Raw genomic sequence first — 24,887 nt, 5'->3', positions numbered from 1 at the left:
TCCTGGACATAGAACATCATAAATTTGTGCATACTGTTGATTAATAGAATTTTGTTTTATTTTAGTTGAAGGTTAACTTAAATGTGTATTAAACAACAACAGATAAATAATTTTGTGGGTGTCATATTATATTTTTAACAACATGAAATGGGCCCCGGTGTCAGCAGTTTGAGGCCCTGGTACAGACTGACACGTATGTTTGTAAAACTCATTAATAAGGTGTGGAGGATGCAATGAGAGAGAGAGTTAATGTCATGTGAGTCCGTGTCTTTAATGAAGGGCTACTTGTTTTGCTGATATTTTAAGAGTAAAGAACACCATGTGGAACATCTGTTTATTTAAGCCTCTTTCCATCGCTGTGGGTGGAGGAGAAAAAAGAGCACTGTGACAAGTTGTAGCTGCTCCCAGCAGCAGGATCAGCACCTTGGAGAGCGCCGCTGCGCTCAGTCATGGCAGCGTGCTACTATGATGCATAATGTGGCGGTTTGTGGGTCAGGTTTGGGTTGTTGATTAATGCAGAGGCTCCCAGATTTTTCTGTGCCAAGGCCCCCCAAGTAGCGTTACGTAATGGTCACAACCCCGCCTGTCATATCTTCAACTGTCCAATAAATTAAAGGCATTAAAAGCCTTCACCCCCACCCAAAAAAACCCCTGACTGGTAAGAACCAAAAAAATCATTGCAAGTCACTGACAGGTGAAAATTAATGATGACTGTGGCCAGTTTCAGGTGTGTTGTTGAGTTACTGATATGCAACTGATCTTTTATGAGTAATGATGTTGAAAGTATTCAGAGGAAAATGAGAAAAACACAATGTCACTCGAGTGGGATGTGTGTAATTATGTTAATTTAAAAAGAAATAGAAGGGGAAGAAATTATTGTATTTTTGAAGGGTGAATATATAGATTGATTATTTGTGGTGCACATATGGGCTTTCAACACATTAGACAACAGCGGCATTATGATCATGCAACAAATCATGATATATGTGTCCACAAAAAAAAAACAATTCAATAGACATTTCCAACAGCAGCTGCAATGATAAACCATAAACACGACACCGTATACTGTTCAATTTCACAAATTCAATGAACAGACACATAACATTTGGCTCACTTTTGATGCCAAGTAAGTTGTGTCTTGTAGGAGGAGCAGGTGTTGTAAGCTGTAGCTTCAGCCTACACCTTTTTTTTCTATGTTGTGCTGCTTTTTTTAATGGGCTGTTTTGTTGGGAGTAATTACTTCTCTATGGCTGTGCAGAACCGCTCATGTAATTATTCATGGATGGCCATCATTTTCAATTTCAATTACCATCATGTAAACTACGGTCTGCATACAACATAGATAAAAAAAAAAAAAAAAAGAAAAGATTTATTATGGTCACACATGTTGTTGCCATGGAAACGACAGTCAAGGGACATTTTCTAACTAATATGACAGTGATAGACAGTAAAGCTGGGAGTAGCAGCAGCTAGCTTCATAAAAATCTTATTCAAATGGAGGTTTTTCAACAGTTCAATAAAAATGTTTTCAGCGCAGTAAATAAAGATGAATGGGAAAATGACAAAGTTGCTCCAGTTTTATGACACCTCTGCTTGGATGACTATATTCTACATAGCAAACACCACACTTACACCCTGTAGTATTCAATGCATACATTATACATTGCAGATTAAGCTAGTGTCTCTGCAGACCTGTATTTATAGCCCGGATTTGTGTGTTTTACAGCATTATTGGAGCAAATACAAGAGGATGTGTGCATATTCATTCTAAAGAAGAACTATGTAAGAGCCAAGTGTTTCAAACTGAGTATTGCAGACAGGTACAGTAAATAAGTTGAATCCCTGTTATATACACTCATCGGCCACTTTATTAGGAGCAGCTGTTCAACTGCATGTTAACGCAAATATCTAATCAACCAATCACATGGCAGCAACTCAATTCATTTAGGTAAGTAGACATGGTCAAGACGACCTGCTGAAGTTAAAACTGAGCATCAGAATGGAGAAGAAAGGTGATCTACTGGGATTTTCATGCACAACCATCTCTAGGGTTTACAGAGAATGGTCCGAAAAAGAGAAACTATCCAGTGAGGGGCAGTTCTCTGGGTGAAAACGCCTTGTTGATGTCAGAAGTTAGAAGAGAACAGCCAGACTAGTTTGAGATGATAGAAAGGTAACAGTAACTCAAATAACCAAGGTGTGCAGAAGACCATCTCTGAACACACAACACGTCGAACCTTGAAGCAGATGGGCTGCAGCAGCAGAAGAACACGCCGGGTGCCGCTCTGTCAGCTAAGAACAGGAAACTGAGGCTACAATTCACACGGGCTCACCACAATTGGACAACAGAAGAATGGAAAAACCTTGCCTGGTCTGGTGAGTCTGGATTTATGCTGCGATATTCAGATGGTAGGGTCAGAATTTGGCATTAACATGAAAGCGTGGGGACATTTTCTCTGCACACTTTGGGCCCCTTAGTACCAACTGAGCTTCATTTAAACACCTCTGCCTGCCTCAGTATTGTTGCTGACCATGTCCATCCCTTTGTGACCACAGTGTACCCATCTTCTGTTGACTGCTTCCAGCAGGATAACGCGCCACGTCACAAAGCTCAAACCGGTTTCTTGAACATGACAATGAGTTCACTGTACTCCAGGGGCCTCCACAGTCACTAGATCTCAATCCAGCAGAGCACTTTTGGGATGTGGTGGAACGGGAGATTCACATCATGGATGTGCAGCCGACAAATCGGCAGCAACTGCGCGATGCTATCGTGTCAGTATAATATGCAGTTCTGAAGGCAAAAGGGGGTCTGGTGAGCGTATATGATAAATGGTTGAAGCAAATTGCTTCTCTCTGCCCCCTCCTCCCTACACTGCAGCTCAGGCAGTTTACCTGCAGGTACACTGCACCACACGACAAGAGCAACATTATACTTTGACAATGATGAGTGATGCAAGTCCTACACTGTAAGCTGATCAGCTGTTTATAACTGTCAGCTGGAGTTCAGTGACTTCCTGCCAGACTTCATTAACATTTTGCTCAATTTGACCATTAGAAACAAAATCAGTGTTGAAGGTGAACATGGTGGCTGTAGCATATATCTGCAAATATATTACAGGCACATCTGGTAGCTCCTCAACATTTGATTTTTTTTAATTATTGAATTCAATTAGAAGAAAATGGAAGGGTAAAGTGTGTGTGATTGTGTGTGTGTTTGAGAGACTCACTTAAAGACAGCATTGTCAGGGTAGTTGGTGTAGCCCACGGCGTTGGCCCCTCTCAGGAGCATCTGGAAAGGGACGTTTGGGATCAAAGCTCTCAGCTCCTGGAGTCTCTTCCATGGACACTCAGACAGAAAGCGCATGGCCACATCAAAGGTAGCACCTACACACGCACACACACACACACACACACACACACACACACACACACACACACACACACACACACACACACACACACACACACACACACACACACACACACACACACACACACAAAAGAGGGTGGCAGTTTATTTCAGCTGTCATCTCAAATCTCATCTGTCATCCCAACTTTGATCTCAATTTTAGACTCAAAAACTAATATTTCAAACTTATCCCATTACTCACAAACACACACACACGCGCAGATGGCACACACACTGTGGATAATACACACTAATGGATCTTCAAATAAAATATCTGATGATACTTGCACATTCATTGTTCATTCTAACACTTCCATCATTTCATTCTAAAGTCACTTTAAAATCTAAGAAATGTTTCGGTGGAAGAGGCGAAAAAAAAAAGGGAAAGATAGCAATCTCTCATTTCCCTTTCTGGGGGGAGTAGATTAGCGGATCTCATACCCGTTTATCATATCAGCCAGAAATATTGAAGCCTCCAGTGGTTTTCTGCTGATCCAACACTGCCATCATTAAATTTCATTTTCTGAGCACTCGTACATTTGGACATGGAGAGAATACAAAGCACAGCTGCTTGTTCCCGACTCTGGGAGGAGAAGGAATGCCCCGGAAAAACCCTCGTCTTTATCCATTTTTTTTTTATTCCTCTTAGATTTGGATTTTGGCCTATGTCAGCGTCTCTCGTACTACTGATTTGGAGCGGAAATGACTCCAAGCAATCCTATCTGATATTAAACAGTATTAGTATTAATGTTTCATACCACGTGAGATATCAAAACATGATGCTGAGTGAGGAATTCATCAGGGACTGCAGAATTTACTCTAATAATTTGATAACAGGAATGAAGACTGACAGCTGGGCTCATATATCAGAACATTAGGCACGAGCACTGTGGCGGCTGCTTCTTTTTGGAAAGACAGGCAGCCTCCAATCTGTCATGAAGATGAGCCGAAATAAATCAGAGGGAAAGATGGAAACAAGCCTGGATCCAACACCTCATAGAATATTTAAAGAAAAAGATCTAATTTTGTCTCCTAGAATAAGTGAGAGCTGTGTCCATATTCACAGCATTAAGTCAAACATGTTTTAAGCGGGGGTTGGACTCCACCAGGGCTGCCCATAGTCTGCAGTCCTGTTTGTGATACTGATGGACGGGATCTCATAGTGCAGTCTGGGTGAGGAGAGTATTCTGTTAGGGAACCTAAGAATTGCGTACCCTTTGTGTTTTGTGTTTTTTTTGCAGATGTCGCTCTGTTGACTTCTTCAGACCCTGATCTTGACGTGTACTCGGGATGACAGTCAAGTCAGGACATCCAAATCTGGGGCTATTGTTCTCTGCCAGAAAGCGGTGGATTTCTCCCTCCAAATGAAGGAGTTCAAGTATCTTGGGGGTCTTGTCGATGAGTCACAGGAAGATGGAGCGTGAGATCACCATGTGGATTGGTGCAGCTTGAGCACCGTACTGGTGGAAAGGGAGCTAAGCTGGAAGGCCAAGCTTTCTATTTACCAGCCGATCTAAGTTCTGACCGTCAAATAAAGTCATGAGAAAACATGAGACTGGCTGAAATGAGTTTTCCTCGTAGGGTGGTTGGGCTCAGCCCAGCCAGTGGAACCGCTGCTTTGAAATGAGCCAGCTGGGGATCCGATTAGGACGCCTTCCTTTGGAAGTTTTCTTGGCACGTCCAACTAGGACCCCAGATAAACCCAGAAACCACTGGGAGCACCTCGTGATCCCTTACTCCCCGACCAAAAGGGAGACGTGCACCGTTTTCCGTCAGAGAACCATGGCCTCAGACTTGGGTGGGTTGACCACCGACCCGACCGCTTCACACTCAGCTGAAAACTGCCCCAGTGCGTGCTGAATGTCAAGGTCTGATGAAGCCAACAGAACCACATCATCTGCAAAAAGCAAAGGTCCAGTTCTGAGGTTCCCTCACACTCGATACTCTCCTCACTCAGGCTGCAGTTTGAGATCCTGAGGAGTCAATGGATGGACGGATGGATGGACGGATAGACAGAAGGGAATAATATATGTGCCTGTTATATGTTCTGTACTGTTAGGTGAGAGCAAATCTTACAGAGGAGTCAGTAATGAAACAGTTCGTAGGGTCTTATATTGGCAAACTCTTTACTTGATCCAAAAGCCCCTGGTGGAAAATTAAAGTTCTATGAAATAAACTTCTGCCTCATGCTCTTGAACCAATAAAGGAAAACCCATGATGAATAAAAATGATTAATATCTATAATTTGAATCGTTGAGCTACATAAACACACACACACACACACATCTCAGCAGTTATCAGCATTTTTTGCTTAAGTGTGCAATTACGGCCCTGGTGCATCAGACAGTTTATCCTGCCAGATCAATTTTTATGTCGTCTGTGATTCCACTTTATTGCTCTGGATTGGCTGATCTGCCTTTGTGCCAGTCGGACTTTCACGCTTGTGTGTCCGCCGCCTGTGGCAATAAACAGCTCACACTCCTTTAAAACATGCACAAGTGCTCTGAAACACTGATTATACGACTGCGGGGCAGAACAAGATGCACAAAGCGGAATGGGCATGTACAGTAATTAAAGAATCTGCTGCTTTGCCATCTGATAAATTTGCCAATTGTGAAATAGATACGAAGAACCATATAGATACATTATGTGACCCAATTCATATTACTGTATCTTCTGCGGTGTCGGGAGGAACGCTATATCAGGAAGGGACTTAATCCTCAAAGGGCTTTCACAGGCTTAATCTCTTCAATGATTCATTCTGCCTCTAAGCAGCTGAAACATGTGAAAGCAATATTCCCTATCTAAGATCCCTCAGTGTAAAAAAAGATTCCTGCAGAGGGACAATGTGTCAGGGTAACGGGCGTTCAATACTCACGTGGGTCATATCCCTTTAGTGATTTATTTTGCTTCTAAGTGGTTTGAACACAGCGGAGTGTAATATTCTCTATCTCTGATCACTTTGTAATAAAAGTGCGTTGTATAGGGACCTCCTATCAAAGAAAGGTAGTTATTCCTCCCGTGGTCGTTTAGTGATTTATGAGGAACTGTTTAAAGGTATAGTTACAAGCCATCACCGTGGGACTGTGTGTGCTAGAGCTGAACTTTTTCCCTGCAGTATGGTAGTCTAATTTGTGTTTCACAACCTAAATCAATACCAGGCGAGAGCATGGCTGCCAACTGGTGGATCTGTGAACTTTGGGTATCGAAGGCTGAGTGAACGAAGGATGTTTATACAAAGATTACATATTCCCTGATTAAAGACATGATCAAATGATTTTACACGTGATATTTACTCGTCAAGAGGAGCACTACTCATTCTGTAAAATCAGATCAATGTCTTGAGCGGCTCTCTCTCTCGAGGAGCCTCATGAAGTCCGACCCCTGATGTTGTGCCTGATTGTGATTGAGACCTAAAATTGTGCAAAAAAGCTGCTATGAAGTTAGACATGTGGGCATTCAGCAGGCATTAATGGTCTAAGGAAATGGTCAAGAGAAAGGGATTGTTCAGGCTGTATGAGAAACTTATGCACAGTCAGTGTATTCCCTACAGTTGTTTGTGGTTGTTTTGCCCCCAGGTTTGAGAAATTGCAGCTTTAGAAAGCTAAGAAATGTACAGCAGTCCCCTTAAAAGTAAATATCTCTTAAAGTGTACGCTTTGTTTAGAATATTTTCACTGCTTTACCTTGCCGTCAGACAGCCCTCTCCAATGGGGAACTGAAGCAATAATATCACTCTCTCCAAAGCCAGCATACTCCTCTGATGGAAACTCTTGTGTTCAGAGGTAAAAAAAACTGTTTTTCTCAAAGGAGTTTGGTGGCATCGTGATAGATGGATATAAAGGCAACATTTCTCTGTCAGAAAAGTCTGTCTGACAGCAAAGTAAAGCTTAGAAGATATTTTAAATATAGCATACTTACTGACTTTTTGGTCCACAGCAGTTCATTGCTTCTGTGTTGCATTACCGTAAGCTTTTGGAGCTTGACCCATACTAGAAACTAAAAAATTGGATATCCTGGCCCCTCTCTGCTTTCTTTTTCTAAGCAAGCGGGCAAACTTTATCTATATTGCACCTTTCAAAACAGCTGTTATAAATTGTTTTACATAAAGAATAAAGTGGGAGATAAAAAAAAAGGCGTATAACTTACAACTCGCAAAGAAAAAAGTCTTAAAAGGAGATTTATCACAGTTTTTGGACTGTGTATAAACTGTATAAACCCAGCCAGAGACTAGTAGGATCCTTACAACTAAGGCTGGGTTATGTGTGATTATAAAAGATGGTATACAGCATTTCAATATAGTGTGAGCTGAGAAAAGGTGGAAGCACTTTTGAAGTCTTCAAATCTGAAATAATGCAATACAAAAAGGCATTTATGTCCCTTAATCAAAGCGCTTCCCCCTTTCAGAACTGGTTCAGTATAATGAGGCACACGGGGACGAGGGGCTTCTCTGGCATTTTATTCAACAATTTCATCCTTTGCTAGTTTTCACAGTCGCTCTTCAAAGATTTACTTTTGATGTACCTGTTCAAATATGGCTGAGCAGAATTCATGTCATCTTTGTCTGGTCAGTTTCATAATAACATCACAATGTATGTGCCCAGAGATGGGACCCGTGATACGTTCGAGCCCTTTATCGAAAACATCTCCCCAGTGATTCGCTTTAGCTGGAACCTTTTTATCTGTTCAAACATGAGGCGAGCAGACAGTTGCTTAATGTGAGATCTGCTCAAAGAGCTTATTATGAAGTCAAGGAAAAGCAAAATAAAACGCTTTGTCTGGCCGATTCTGTAAAGATGTACAATGGTTTGGCTTTTTCTTACAAGGTTTCCCAACTTCAAAATGAAAATCTATAAAGAACAGCAGCAGAATATTGGATCTTACTTTATTCCCACTCTAGAAAGTTCAAGGGTCATGCTCAGCTACAAAACGTTGGCAAATGCATCCCCATGCGGGGCTTGAAACTGAGTCAAACTGCTATAAAAATAAGTGATAATACGTTTTTTCCTGAGTAAGAACAGCAAAAAAAAAACAGGCAATTTAAATGACCTTGTACTGTCAAGCTACTGTGTGTCAAAAGGCCTGTTGGCAGATGCATCACTCTGTTTTCTAAATGCATTGTTGTTCCTTCTCAATGAGTCAAATTAACATCAAGATATTAATATGCATAGGAAGCATATTATAATACAGTAAAGTCACAGGAAGCTTTCGGGGGAATATCTCTCTCTAGAATTTATTCTGCCTTTAAGTGTTTAAATAATTATGAGAAAGCAGCATTGTGTTTTCTCTGACTCATAATCGTATCATGCGGGAACTACTGACGCCTCAAGAGGATCCACCAGCATATTACATTTCTCTTCCGTGATGCAAACCCTCTGCACAACTTTTCCAAACTAGGAAAGACAATATGATGCTCCTCAGCTCATAACATCAGCCCATTACAGAATCATTATGTCAGGAGGTGTTTAAACTTCTACGACTCAGGTTTTGCATTTGATTTCAGTGACGTATCCTTGCTGCGGCTGTATAAATGGGAGAGAGACAGGCTTATATTCACCGTCTCCGGCTTTCTTTTATGAAGACAGAACACTGTTTAAACTTCAAAAGCTATCATTGACGGAAGCTTTCAAAACTCGACTCCCACTGCAATTCAAACATTAGCGCTTTATGAGAGAATTTAGAAGGAAGACACAAAGTGAGATGTATTCACTTTTCTTCTCGCCATTTCATCATAACTGGATTCAGTTCAGAGACCAGATTATTCTACAGTGTTTACTCAGGGCTTTTGCTGCAGCAAATGCCTAAATTAAGAGTGTTTAGCACATTGTCGGCTTAGTTAAGAATAAATTATATTTTGTACCGAAAAACAGTCTTCAAAAGAGAGTGATGATAGCATTTGATCTTACTATAAATATTTCAAAGTATTAGCTCAGGTTTTTTGAAGTGGGGTTGTATCAGGCACTCATAGTGTATTGCCTACAGTGGATGGTGGCCAAAAAAAAAAAAAAGACCTAAAACTAAATTTAGAATATTTTCAATGCTTTATCTTGCTGTCAGACAGCCTTTTCCAACAGGACACCGCTGTTATGAAAGCCAAATATCGCTTCCTCCAAAGCTACCAGATTCCTTTGGCAAAAACAGTCCTGTAACTTTGATGAACGCAGGTGCTACTTGTCTACTGTGTGTCTCCACAATGATCCATGATTGTTTTCACCAAAGTGAGCGAGTGCGGCATAAATGCAGCGCAAGAATAGAAAGTTTGGAATGCTTAGCAACAGTAACTAAGGAGGGCGGATCTTAGCGAAGGGTCAGTTGCCTGCCGAGGTTGGCCAGGACAGCCTCCCTAACAGTGGGAGGGGCTTAACACTATGAATCAGTGCCTCATACAACCCCACTTCAAAAAAAGGACATGTTTACTGTTTTAGCTAAAACATTATTAAATGTATGTTCATAATCGATCCTATTGGAGCATAATACAACCAAGTTTCAGGTTTGAAAATCTTACCTCACTGCTGCTGCTTCTCTCTGGCTTTTAGGCTTTCAAAAGCCATGAGAAGTCTGACTTTAGAAAACAGGAAGCGCAGAGTCAATTAACATCTTAAGCCATAAAAAGGTCTCAAAGCTTGCTTTATATCAGGTTTTATTGACTGTTTTGCAGAGTTTTCCTGTTTCTCACACAGATGAAAACAGAAAAAAATGATCGGAAGCTCACTTTGTGCTCTTTTATCAGTTTACACGGCGCTAAATCTGACCATGCTGGGAGCTCTCCGTCCCCTAAAAGGGGATTTATCACAGTTTTGAAAGCCTAAATGATTGCCCCACTGGACTGTGTATGAACCCAGTGAGACGCTGCAGCAGAGTGGTAGGAGGCTCACAAGTAAAACTATCAGTGAGGTTGGGCTATGCATAATTATAAATGATTGGTAAACAACATTTCAATATAGTGTGGGCTGAGAAAAGGTGGAAGTACTTTTGAAGTCTTCAGATACGAGATAATGAAACATAAAAAGGCATTTATGTCCCTTAATCAAAGCGCTTCTCCCTTTCATAACTGGTTCAGTATAATGAGACATGCAGGGACAAGGGGCTTCCGTGGCACCTATTCAACAATTCCTCCCGAGTGACGGATTGAGTTCACCGACAGTTTTCACAGTCCCTCTTCAAAGATTTACTTTTAATGTAACTGCTCAAACAAGGCTAAGCTGAATTCATGCCATCTTTTTCTGGTCAGTCTCATAATAGCATCACGATGAGTCGAGGGACGGAAGCCAGGAAGCGTATAAGCCCTTTCTATCGAAAATATCTCCTCAATGATTTACTTTAGCTATAACCTTTTTATCTGTTCAAACATGAGACGAGTAGACAGTTGCTTAATGTGAGATCTGCACAAAGTGCTCTCCCACAGTAATGAAATATATTGCCTTCTCCTAACTGGTGCACCATGATCGGCTACCACGAGGAATTTAATCTCGGAAAGGGTTTATGGCACTGAAGAGGTTTCACTCCCGCGTTTTTATTTTTTTCCTCACTTTGTTCAGCCATCTAACGATGAGCACACTCACTGAAACAGAAACCCTTATTTATTTTTTTTCTTCAGGCTTTTGTTGTTAAGTTCTTATGTTTGTTCTTGTGATCCGCTCAAAGCACTCGGCGCAATATAAGCAAAATCACTCGGAGTCGTTTACTATAATTGAGCATTAAATTAAATGTTTCAACCTCGAGAGGTTCACTGGGCATATCTCTTCTGCAAACGCGCGTGTCCTAAGTGTTCAAGAGTGTTCAAACGGGGAAAAGTGAATTTACTCACTGGAACCAGTTCATAACAATCGCACTTCACATACAACCATTATCAAGAAGTGTTGATAATTGGCCTTGTCGCCAACTGCTCAAACATGAGGCACGCGTTTTCATTCGCTGGCCAATTTCAGAGTAATTGCATATTATACAGGGACACTATTTGACTGTTCATGCCCCAAGAAGTTTCAATAACATGTGATTTTCTCTATTCACTCAAGAGCAGGCGAAAGGTACAATCATTGTCTATTGAGGGAACTTGCTCAAGACCGGCTTGCGGGAGAGGAGATGGAGGCACCAGATATGTTTTCAATGGCGCATGATTTTCACGGCTCAAACGGGAAAAACAAAGCGGTACAATCGCTGTCATCAACGAAACATGGGATAGATCTGCTGGAAAAGAAAGGAAAAGTACAGGCACGGCTGTTCAGTCAAATTAAAACAGTGGAGCACATACACAAAGAGTTTAATTAACATGATAGACATCAGGAGAAGGAAATTCACGCCATTTTTACATGGCTGCTTGTATGAGATCAAAATTTGTAGGTATTTCCTCAGTTATTATGAATCTTCTGAGTGGCAAATTGTGGTTTTTCTGTACTCTGTTGTGTATAAGCAAGATCAACATCACTCCCTTACACTTGTAGGCTAAAAAATAAAGCTAGCAGCAGTTAGCTTAGCCTAGCATGAAGACTGGAAAGTAGGGAAAACCGTACCTGTAAAAGATGACACCTTCTCACTACCAGCTAGTCATCAACATCAATCCACCCCACCGCCTAAAAAATGCAGACTTTCTTGATCTTTATATAATGTCACATGATTTTGATGGCACGTTAAAGCGTAACACTAGAGGGATGCAGAAATGATGCTACAGGTGTACCTATAGCATTATACTCTGAAGTATAAGGGCACCGACTAAACTGCCACATTTGATGTATTGGGAGTGAGAGTGGGCTGATTAAAGTGGATTAATTTACAAGTTATAACTCATATGTGTAATCTGCATAAAGACTGAAGTCCCCTTAGTCAAGACAAGCGTTGATTCATCACACAGAAACTCACCTCCCCAGTTCTCCAGGCTGAAAAGGTTGTTGAAGTTGTGGCTGACAAACGGCGAGATCTTCTTCAGGTCGTGGGTCCGAACCCTGGTTGCCAGGAGCGACTGGTGGGCATCCCTGAAGGTGGTGTCCATCAGCAGCAGGCCTTGGTGGGCGCGCACAGCCTTGGCAAATCCCTCGGGGCCGTCACGAAGCAACACGTCACGGAAACCTACCGGAGGGTCAGCTAATAAGAGAGGGAAAGACGAAGAAAAACAAGTTTGTAGGATAAATCAGAATCAATACTTGATGCTAGAGTAAACTAAGTTCCACCAAATGCAACCAGATTGTTCAAATATTGAATGATGATTAGTCCACACCTCCACAAAAATATTAATTCAAAAAAGAAGAAAAAAGGTTAATTCAGCTCTCATAAAAGTGAGCTCTGTAATCACAGCAATGTGGCAACAAGGCAGTTCCATATTTTTATTCAGTAAGTGTATAAGATATTTAAGTCGCCCTTCATTTATCCAAGCTTAAACGGCGTTATTGAATTTGGACACTGCTTAAGTGTCTGGTGAGATAAATGATTTACACCAATTTAACAAGACGCTGGGCGAGCAGGTAAACTGATGTTATTTACGTCGTGTTTCTTTTCAAGTTGTGCTGTTAGCAAGTTCAGTGCTTGTCATAACTTCTACTAATGAGGTGGACGCCGTCTCCTCTCATTGCTGGTCCGATTGCCCTCAGCTCAAGTAGATCAACTATAAAAGGATGCAGGAATAAGCTCAGCAGCCGGCTTATTAAGCACACCGCCCACCGATTTGTGAAAATGGATTTCTGCTGCCGACAGTGAATCAAGTGGCCATGGTTCTCTATATAAAGTAAATAGCTGCTGTTGAGTGAAACGAGAAATCCAAGTGACTGAGCTTGGTGCTGTGTGGTTAACACCTGAGGGCAAACCGGTGTCAGGACGGCTGCTATTGCACCTTTCACACGTCTCAGCCTTATCTGGCCCGTGACCCTGTTTTTTAGGCCTCAAAATCTTCACGACACCAGCAATCAGAGAGCTGTCATGGTGAGTATGGAATGTGTTTATATTCTATTTTCAAAAGTGTGGAGGCAGCTCCAGATGGATTACATTAAAATGATATATTTCTAGCATTTCTAATCTATGTTCTCTTTGACATATTTATATGTTTCATATATCCGCACATAAATGTTGTGCTTAAAGCTCTCCAACAACCATGTCTGCATATCTAGAAGCCTGAGGAGTTCAAAACAAGACTACAAGAAGAGTCTCCATCCATGCCAGTGACCCTGCGAGGCTGTTCATCATCTTAGCTTGGCATGTTAGCATGCTAACAGTTGCTAATTAACACTAACGATGAAATACACCTGAGGCTAACGGGAATGTGATCGGTTTTACAGGTATTTTCTCACAATGCACAATAAAATCTTGGCATGATGATGGGGCAAGATGAAAAATTAAAGATATTACTATCCATCTGTCAGGAACACGCATCAATATCACTGTCACACAATTGCCGTTTATTGCAGCAGCTGAACATAGAGTTTGGCGTCTAGGCTCCGATCTCATCACTCCTCGCAGATTATGTTTACATACAGATATGGAAGAGTGATGAACACATATTTTGGCCGACATGTCAGAGCCTGCAAGTGGATGCGGGGGTGGTAAATGAATGAACAGCCCTGACGTCGGGCAGCAATAGCATCGATAGGCAAAGGGAGAGATGGGAGGTTTCAGCAGTTTAAATAGAGCGCCAGATTGGAAGGGTGCGTTTGGTTTGTGCTACAGAGTGAGGCATGTCACGTGTGATTGAGGCGCAGCTCGAGTTGACTGCCTAAACTAGCTTGCAAGCGTCACAATTCCTTGTGTTGCCTACCTAAAAGTTTTTGAGTCAGTCATGACAAACTGGAGGCTCGACCAATGTGTCAAAAAACCATGACAGCTAACATATTTTCAAGGGCACACCTTAGCAGAAACATACTTAGTAGTTAGAACACAATGTCCTCAGTTTAGGGAGTTTGGGGAGTTTAGTGCCAATCCATCCAGCTGATGCAGAGATCCCTGCTGGTGGCGCTAGATGAAATGTTGTGATAACCAAAGTCAGTCATCCTATTATCCTTCCAGTAGTTGTTATATTTATAATCGCTGTTAGAAACTCCAGCCTGGACCAAAGTCCATGGAGTCATGCTGCTAGTGTAGCTAAAAATAAGACGAGTAACACAAACTGACAGATCAACTAGGAACAGGTAAACCACACACAGCAACATCCATTTAAAAGTGTTACAGAAACCCTCCTGGATCCACTCCCTGGATGAAGTCTGTTGGACAAGCTGGCATTAGATGAGTGTTTTCTGGTTAGCTTACAAGACTGTTATGTCATATATGCTATCAAAACATACCGTCACCATTAAAAGCCCTCACAACAGGGGGGGGATAAGAACAATCGCTGTTGAATTCCCAGGACAGATACTGGCATTTAGAGCTAAATGGTCCTCAAAACAAACAAGCTGAACATGGCAGAGACCTCGCTCTGTGGGTGCTGCTATAACCAACCTACCATCCTCTCTTTCCTCTCCATGCCTGGCAATTAAACAAGCACAACCAGAGGCATGAAAATATTGGAAGTGGAATTGGAATCTATTTTCTGCTGCAGTGTGTACAATCATCAATCAATTAGACTAGTTAATGAGCTACTATCTGCCTGCCTAGTTGTCCTCCAACCCTCTGTCCCTCTTTCTCTTCCCTCTTCATCTCACTTCCTCTTTCGCTCTTAACCTTTTATTGTTGTACCTCCTCCCCGAAAAACAAATGATCTCTGCTATAATTGTCTCTGAGGCCAGCATGAGCAAAATGAACTCCATACACACACACACACACTGATGTAGATACGTTTGTCCACACATGCAAACACGAAACGAGCACACAGGGCTAGATGAGCTCTGTGAAATCACGCCGCCGTAGCAAATAGATACAGACACTTTGAACTTATCAAGATCTTTGTATAATACGGCCGACTGGGGAACGCGCCACACACACAGGAAGGTGATTTATACTCTCCTTCCATTTCTCACTCTCCTGCTTACAAACTCACTTTCTTTGTTTTTTTTTTTTAACAACTTGTGCCTTCTTTGACACATATGCCTCAGCACAATGCAGAGGAAATGAGGGCATCTGTGCTGGGACTACAGGGACTAAACAATGGCCTATACATGTGACAGTTTCCTGGAGGAAGGTAGCCAGCGTTTGAGTGGATTTGTGTGCGTGCCGTATCGTTCAGAGCAGACACAATAAGTAGTCAAGAGATACAAGTCCCAAGCGGTTGCTGTGCTTGACAATTGACCCACTTACACACGAACACGCACGCTTTCCTTTGCATTAGAAACACCTCACTCCCACTCCTGAGCTTCTTTTGCACTCACTTCGCTCGTCTTTCTTCTCAAGCTGGTGCCATTTTAATGCCTCTTCCCTTGGTATCCCTTCACCTGCCCGGCCTCCTCTCTGCACTCTTCCACCTCCAGCTACACAACTGCAGCTAATATGACTTGATAGAGCGGGCGATGGTGCTCAAAGGTATTTTCTTTATTTACAATTTGTGTTGGGTAGACAAACTATAATAACAGCTTGCCTTGTCGTTGTGCAGAGAAGACATCTGCCTCCCGAGAAGCCTGTTGAATGTCTTGTATCTTTGTGTTTAGGACCCTTTTAATTGGTCGATCCTGGTGGGACTGCTAATTAGTGCTTTATTAAAGTCAGGTGTAGTAGAAGAGTCAATCAATTAAACCTGTGCCTGTTAAAAGCAGCTAGATTTGTTAGTATGGCTTGTAAAACAAATGTACAGCCTGTTGTCTCCTACGGGTCCCATGTCCTGTTCTATGTTATACTTTGCTTGAAAGGATGCGCATAAGACTGACATGACACCATAATAACCATGTTATGACACCTGTCATGAACATGGACACGTTTGTCTGTTGTCATTAAGTATGGTTCATTAATTATGTCATTTTTAATGCAAAGTTGACATTGTTTGAGATGTCTTTGTTATGACAACTTGGCAGTAAGCAAGCCAACAATGTCTTTGTTATGACAACTTGACATTAACCAAGACAACATAACCTGTCAATGTCTCTTTCATGAAAAACAAAGGTATTTAGATTTGTTTGAAGATGATATTATACTGTCATATGTAGCTGGTTTTGATGTGTCATTAATATTTTCCTTGATCTCAACTACTGTGATACATTATGTGTTATGAGCATGTCATTAAGTATTATTACACTGTCGAATGTTTTTATAGCCAGTATTTATCTGCTATAATTTCATTATCTGAATAGTAAATAATTTAAATTTCCTGTTATCGGACAATAATTTACTGGCCCTGATATGTATTGTGTATCCCTAATCATGCTGTCATAACAAAGACATGTCCAAAATTACACGTTATAAAGGTCTCATGATGTCAGTGTTAAAACCAACCACATATAACAGTTAAACTAATTAAACTTGTGAACTAGTTAAAGTTTCTTTATGTTTGATAATGTCAAGTTGTCATAACAAAGACATCTTAAACAATATCAACTTTGCATTAAAATGACATTATAAACATTCATAAAGACTCCTTCATGTTCATGATGGGTGCTATGTAATGGTTGTGACTGTCATGTCAGTCTTATGCACACCCCTTCAAATAAGAAGCATTTATTTATTGCTTGCTATTTACCATAACTGCTAAAACACTGTTGACTGCAGCACCTCTGACTGTCAGTTCTGCTAACAGAAATTGTTTGAGGAGTAAAACAAATAACTCAAAGAATGTTTTTCTGGAACGAAGAAGAAAAAAAAGGTACTTTGGTACACACATCCAAGGAAAATCCAAAGTATCTTCATGTTTCAGAAAGGCAGTTTTAAGACTCTTTATGGCTTCTTTTAAAAGCTACCTGAAAATGAATTTTGGACCTAAACAAAATTAAATAAAAATAAATAAAAAAAGAGGCCCAGCTAGCAGCCGTTTCTGTTTGAAGATGGATAATGAAAACATCAAAAACTAGAAACGGGCGGGGAAAGAAAGAATAGAAACGGAAAATTTATGAAGACATTAAGTCCATTTGAGAACAGATCCAGCATATTGTACTACAACCTACTCTTCTGCTTTAATCCTAAGGATGGAAATACAGCGCACAACTGGGCGGAGGAAGGTAGTCTGTCATTTTTATTAGTCATTCTTCCTAAAGCTAGCTCAGAGGCATCTGGTGATTAACCTCTAGATGTCCTCCATTAAATAAATCCAGACAATAATTGGAACAAGGTGTACTTCCTCACCATCGATGAACCAGCAGCAATCAGCCTTCAGAGGGAACGTTTTAGACTACAAATCCTAATTAGAAAATAATGGCCTTTGAGGACTTAACAGGCTCTGTCAAGACTTTCTCAGCCCGTCTTTAAGGAGTACTTTTTCCTCTCTTCCCTCCTCAGTGCGGCGGGAACTCTTGAAGAACAGATTTCCTTGTAATTCTTTCTCCTTATCTGTAGATGGGATGTTTTGAGATATGACAACGCCGTCCTGATCTTTGCTCTTCTCTTTACTGTGGGTGCCACACAGTAAGACTCCCTCCCACTCTCTATCTCAATCAATTTATCTGTCCTTATCCCGCCGGCCACTCCGTCCACCTGACCGTTTTCTCTACATATAGGGATTATACACTGCCCAAAACCTCTCTCTCGTGCTTTCATAACCCCTTTCTCCTTCCGTGCCCCTGTCCCTCCCTCCACAGAGTGTGATAATACAGGCCTAATCCCTCTCTTCTCTCAATCCCTCCGTCGAATGAAAGAAAGGATATAAGCACATTACAAATCTCATTACTAGGCTTTAGGTATGCCTCTGTGCGTGCCTGTGCTGCATACAGCTACCTCATCGGCTGCTTACAGTAGGTAAGTGGTGGGAGGGCGTGTGCACAAACAGTGCCTATAGTGTACCTGCTGCTCAGTACAGTGCGTGTGCGCTAGTTTTTGCAGGAGCGTACGTGCGCGTGTGTTTGCTTTCCTGCAATAAGGGGGGCAGACAATGATAGCTTTCAACACAAGATTTGCATAAGTAGAGAAGTGGTGGGTAAGCACGGAGGAACACTCACTCACACGCAGACGTACACAAACACTGCAGATTATTCCACTCTGTTCTGTTCCACTGTGCATGGTTTTTTTAGATGTCAGATCTGATTAGTTATGCCTGATTATGATTCATATTATTCACATTATTTTGTTATAAATTCATGTTTATCGGGCACGCCGGGGTATGTGCCGAGGCAGTACGGGGTGCTGATAAACATGTCAGATTGATACAGCTGACTATTTTGTCGCTGTCAAAAGGAGCAGCTGCATAAATTCATGCCAGTTTGCCCTTCCTTACAAAAATAAACCCGAGAGCGCAGCGGGAAAGGACAGAAAGTGCATCAGTGCAAAATGGCCATAGAGTCAAAGACAGGCTGTGACATCCTGCAAAATGAGCCAATTTTTCTAGTTATTTTTATGCTTTTTTTTAAAGACATGTTTAATAAATTTAAAAATGAGCACATCTAATTATTAATAGGAGTAAAATGCATATGGAACTGATGTTCCATGTACACATGTTGCCTGTTTTGAAGCACACCTATTGTTTTAAATGACTAGATGTGCACCAAAGCTGCACATCTGCTGTGGCATAACCTGTTTGGAAAAAAAAGCACTGGCGTGAGAGGTGGGTGCTGACGGCTGCAACAGCACCTTAAAACAGGTTTAAAAAAAAAAACGTGTGATGCAGACTCACAGCAAAGAGAGAGGGAGGGGGAGAAAGGGGGGGGGGGGCATGCAAATATGGACAGAAGTGTCGATATGATATAACAACTTTTTTTTTTTTATCAGTTCTGTGGTTTGTTAGTGAAGTATCTGCTACCCTGCAGACTGGAGTCTCTGTCAAGAGTGACTGACAGGTCTGCATTATATATATGGTCATCTCCTCTATGAAATTCATGTCTGTAATTCATGTCTGTGAGCGCACTACATTATTAGAAACTAGGACATATAGGGGCCATCTCTCCCTTTTCATCTCCTTGCTGTTGTGTACAATGTTCTCACCTTAATAACCAAGTTATCCTTGCTGCCTAATACAAAAACTTAATATTATTATATTAATATTGAGTCATTACTGACCTCAAAAAAAGTTTTTCTATTTACCGCCAGAGGACAATATATTTTAAAAGAAATAAAGTATTCATAATTTTAATAAATAGATACCTATGAACAGTGCTATGTGTCCATAGGAGCATTATTGGACATTTGTCAAATGAGGCACCTCAGTTATTGCTTTTAGTGCATTTGGGCCTGTAGTGTTACCTTCCAAAATTCGCTAAGACACCATAGAGGGGGGAAAAAATCCCGCAGAGCTCGACTCCAGAGACTCTAAGTGGCTCAACAAGCTCATCAGAGAGCCCAGCTTGGCCGTTGGCCTTTCCTTTAAGACTCCGGGGGCACTGGTGCAGAGCAGGGTGAGAGGCAGGGAACTTCTGCCTTCACAAACAATGAACTGCACCCCCCTCGCCGCTGTGCTCAAAGCTCAGCAGAGCACTCTGGGCCAAAACCCCTTTTCCTCCCGAGTGCTAAACTGAGCCATTTAGGAAGGCCTTTCCGCCTACAGCTATCAGACTGTTCGGCAGCCCATTTGTCATTCGCCGGGTGCTTTTATCCAAAGTGCCCTACGGATCCACAAGTGTTTACATTTTTAGCATGGGTGCCCCAGGGGAAATGAAACCCCTCACCCGTGCGGTGGCAGTGCCTTGCTAAATTAGTCCAAAATGTAATAAATGCAATAAGGATGATGCATTGTGACGGTATTATGGTAACAGTCCATGACATTCTCTAGTGACACAGCACTTCTTTATATGGGTTTAATACAGTAATTATCAGTCGCCCTCAGTTAAACAAAGTGCATGTTTTGGTGGCGTTTAAAATCTAATATTCTGATTGTTTAATTAAAAAGGTGACTTAGGAGTTAGGAGGCATGATTGAGATATCCCAGTCATGTCTGATAAAGGTCGATCTACGCACTGTGATTGGCTGAGCTGCATTCGATCGACTTACCCATGGTGACAGGTGGGATGACGGGGTCGGTGGAGGAAGGCTTAGCCTTGACTGGGATGGGCGTGGTTGGTCCATTTACCATCACATGTCCTGCACATGAGAGGAAAGATAGATAAAATTCAGATGCATATAACATATCTGATGTACTATAAAGACAATAAAGAAGGAAAAAAAACAATGAGGATTAATAAATAGCAGCTCTGAGGCTTGTACGGATTATGGTCACATGTTTGTGTTCTACGTTTGTGAGTTAGAGGTCTTCAGCACATGTGCCAACACATCTTCAACACCAATCCTCGATTTGATCATTTTATTGCATGTATTTAACTGCTACTGTATTTTAGCTGTAAATACTTGGGTAATATTTATTAGAGTTTAAACTTCACTAAATAAAGCTGGAAGTTCTTCCATCATGTAAACACTAAAATGTCTGAATGATTTATAAACACAAACATAAACTGCTCCAACCAGGGACAGAATAAAGAGCACATTTAAGCTTTTTTTTATGAAATACACATTTCTGGGATCAGAATTGTCCTCGTTTCTGTGTAAGTTTCGCTCTTCTTCAGCTAATAGTTGTCTCACCCTGCAGAGCTCACTGTCTGATCCTACTGCACACAAACATCAGCCTTATCTTTTACTATCGGGGGACAGATTTTGCCCACAGGCCACAAGTTGAGTATCACTGCTTTAGCCCCTTTACTAGGTAGAGTTGTTAAAAAGGCCAATCAAACCCTTTGACAGCTACCGCTATAAACGTTAAACATGTCAGCTCCTGCTTTACGTCTGCAATGCAGCATTGCGTTTTAAGAGACAATGCGAGCTAAGTAAAAAAGTACTGAATGAATGAATGAATTTGCTGCGAATCAGAGCTGCATCACAACCCTTAAACGTTTGCAGGTGAAACAAGCTGGTGAGCAAGACAAGTTGGAGAAAGATCAACGTCAATCTATTCAGTGTTTCCACGACATAACCGAGAGAAGCCTGTTTAAAATACTCTTGTCATTGAACCTTAATGTGATGCTGAACATAATGACAATTTCATCCATTTTGGGGGCCCAGTCGCCTAGTTCATTCTCAAATAAAGGAAAAACAGAAGAACATTGAAATAATTTTTTCCAGCACAACTAACATTTTTGCTCATTTTCCATGTGTTTGCCATGACTTTCCAGTTTTTCCAGGATGTTTACAAAGCACATGCACAGAAACAACCATGAGATGATAGCTGTTAACGTTGAACTGACCCAGGTAGTGCAGCAGTTTCTGGGCTCGGTTCTGAGTGGGCTTGAGGTTGAAGAGCTCCTGGTTCTCGTCAATGAACTGGGTGTCCACGGTGGAGTGGAGGAACTGGTGGTTGGACAGAACGTTTTGGAGAAACGGGATGTTGGTCTGCAGATGGAGAGAGAAAAGGAGGCTTTTAGTTTGTTGCCTTCAATGAATTTTACAAACACCTCTTGAACAAACTGCGGTAAATTAAACCACGCACATCATATAGAGAAACAATCACTCAGCTCAAGTCCTGTTCTGCAGATTAATCACTTGAAATAAAAGAAAGCAGTCCTTCTGAAGCGAACGTCTCGCCTAAGAGCTCGTGAAAATGTACACAAAGCTTGTGGCATCACAAAAACCGCGTTCAAATAACAGAGAACACCAAACACTGCACCATCTCAGCTTCAAGAGACAAACACAAACACGCACGCAGGGCAGAGGGAGAAAGTCAACTGTTGAAAGTAATTACATTCAATTTCTATTTTGTTGTTGTTTGTTTGCCTCAAAAGTATTAGCACGCCAATTAGGCTCTCTAAATTAACAAAGAGAATGAGAGGGAAGAGAGAGGAAAGATGTAATTGTTGGAGTTAATTTCATTACTTGATTTGTTGCTGATTTCTCTTTTTTTTTCCTTCCACTCTTGTAAGCCTCATCTTAACAATGCGGGTAGACGGCTTGCTGGAGGAGGCGGAGAAAGTGAAAACGAGGAGGGAGATCGACAGTAGAAAGGAGGAGGGGGGGAGATTAGTAGGAAGAAAAGCAGAAATGGGGAGCGAGGGACCGTTAGTTGGAGGGATTGAGTGAAAGGAGGATATGTTAATATATTCTTGAAGAGGCTTTAGATGTGTTTATCGCCGTTTAATGTCCCCAAGGGAGTGTAGAGAGTGAAGGAATGTAAACTGTGTGAAAAGATTATTTCTCGAAGTTTGCTGAGAGTGTCTTTGCATATGACCTGAAATGTCAGAGCGTTAAGTGGCGTTTGCAAAGAAGACAACCCCTGCCACTCATGACCCGTCATCCAAGCATCTCTTTCATTTAGAGACTCACACAACCAACAACCTCCTGGGAATTAGCTGTAAAGCAGTTCCATCTTTGCCCAGAAATGTAACATCCGGCTCAGTATCTATACAGACGGTCCATAAATAGATCTCTCACACACATGGGAGTGAGGGTACACAATGAGGCTTATCTTTGTTTGTACCCACAAGTTGTTCTTGTTTGTTAGTACCCATCGATTTCTGGGATCCATCAGCACTTTCTTATTATTCCTCTCCTTAGGTCAGACAAAAATTCATGAGTGGCCGAGTTACTGTCTGTGTATGAGTTGTTATACATCAGTAGTTACAGAGAGTCCCTCTGCTGATTTACAGCATCACAATGTGTTGATATTGTTCCAATTGACCCTTCGCTAAGCCCCGCCCTCCTTAGTTGTTGTACTAAGCTAACCTGGCTTAGTCCTGAGACAGTGAACCAGAGTGAGATGCACTGCCGTCGACCCATTTTGATCATGCATCTGCCCACATCCTCCTCCTCAAACCCCCACAGAACAAATGAAAATGATGTCAGTGGTATCTAACAAGTTTGGCTGGAGGTAAAGTCACTGCAGTTAGTAAGCTAGTGTTAGTTAGCCAGACATGCTAACTTTTTTTTTTTTTGCGTTTCATGTTTTAAAGAGACTACAGAAGAGATGCCACCGTCCAGACTCATGAAACGCAGTATCAGAGCCTCCTGCACACCTTCAACATGTAAAGAAGGAAAGCTTGATAGCCCTAGTTACTGTTGCTAAGCTATGATTGGACAGTTGTCTGGAGGCGGGGCTCAGCGAAGGGCCAATTGATCACGGGCCTCTAATTTATAATCAAATGGGATTCGTCATTCAGCACACCTGGGTAAGAGCGGACTAAGAAAGACTGGTACATCTGGAGTTGACTTCTGTCATTTTGTCTCTTAAAAGGGAAATTAAGAAAAAAATCTAAGACGATTTAAGAAAAAGTTGCTGCGTGAGGCCCAGTCTATTTAAAGTACACACACGCACAAAATATAACCCACAGATGGACAGAATTTACAACCACAATTTGGGCGTTTAGCTGACAGTCAAGCCAAGAGTGACTTGAAATAATTGCTCAGCACAATCACACAGGAATACCATAATTGGGAGAAGGGAGTGGAGCAATAAACAAACCGCACAGACACACACACACACGTCATTACCAGCACTGAGGGAGAGGGAGCGGTAGCGGAGAGATCAATGTGCTTGGGCGAATAACGAGCATGTTGGTCATGCCAATAGAGCCGAAATGAGATGTATACAGTAATAATTGAAACAGAGGGCGAGAGGAAGAGTAATTTTCATCGTTCATTAGGATCAGAGAACAAAACGGTGACATATATATTTCAGTTGGCTACAAAAAAAAAAAAAACACAGTGCATTAATAAGATGTAACTTTTCTTTGTATCAAATTAGACAAAACCTAGAAAAGTATTATTTATTAGACCCTTTATTACACTCTTATTGGACTTTAGATCGGGGATACCTGCCTTTATTTGGAAGATCGAGGTCACAGTTTCGGGTGGGTACCAGAAATGTGATTTCACTTTAGTTTACAGTGCAGGTCTGTTGAAATATGTCTTCGATTACTCTCTAAAGAATATCTAGTAAGGGTCTAATCTTGTTTAATAAAGAATATATTACTGGTTTTCACTTCATTTGATACAAAGTACAGTTTATTACATCTTATTGATGCATCATTAGGTGTATGGTGTCTAATTAGGGTGTCTAATAAAGAACATTATTTCTAGGTTTTGTCTAATTTGATATAAAGTATGGCTTGTTGCATCTTATTAGCATACTGTAAAATAAAGAGCGACCAAAAATTATCCCAGAGGGAGGGATTTACAGCAGCAGAAAGAGATCCGCCTTGTCAACGAACAAAACCAATAAAGTTCAATTAATATTGAAAAATCAACAGAGAAAACTGTGCATGCATCTTTCACGTTCCCGCTGAGGAGAGGGGATTTCATTTCCTGGAGATACACAAAATGACACTGTATTCTCAGCCTCCTGCTACAGGGAGGAGAGCTGGAGAGGAGAAAGAGAAGAGAGCCGAGGGATTCACATAGCTGTGCTGCACTTGCCAAGCCTTGGGCTACAAGCTGCGGACCAAAACAGAAAGGGATTTCTGCCGAATGCTGGAACGGCAATATGACTTCAGAAACCTGTGGACATCTCATTTTCTTTC

General features: G+C 41.4%; 1 protein-coding gene across 1 annotated transcript in view; it reads right to left on the bottom strand.

The window, feature by feature from the left end:
• LOC146305548 (pyruvate carboxylase, mitochondrial-like) overlaps positions 1 to 24,887 on the bottom strand; it is a 399,577-nt gene that overhangs the window by 82,649 nt on the left and 292,041 nt on the right. The window contains exons 13-16 of the mRNA XM_084711698.1: positions 21,624 to 21,768; positions 20,380 to 20,469; positions 12,268 to 12,489; positions 3,231 to 3,387 (exon numbers count right to left, since the gene is read on the bottom strand). Of these exons, the coding sequence (XP_084567824.1) occupies positions 3,231 to 3,387; positions 12,268 to 12,489; positions 20,380 to 20,469; positions 21,624 to 21,768 (614 nt within the window). The remainder of the gene's footprint in view (positions 1 to 3,230; positions 3,388 to 12,267; positions 12,490 to 20,379; positions 20,470 to 21,623; positions 21,769 to 24,887) is intronic.

This window comes from Lutjanus erythropterus, chromosome 23, assembly GCF_056507025.1.
Source record: "Lutjanus erythropterus isolate fLutEry1 chromosome 23, fLutEry1.hap2, whole genome shotgun sequence".
Classification (NCBI taxonomy): Eukaryota; Metazoa; Chordata; class Actinopteri; order Lutjaniformes; family Lutjanidae; genus Lutjanus; species Lutjanus erythropterus.
This window is presented reverse-complemented; position numbering and strand designations above follow the sequence as displayed.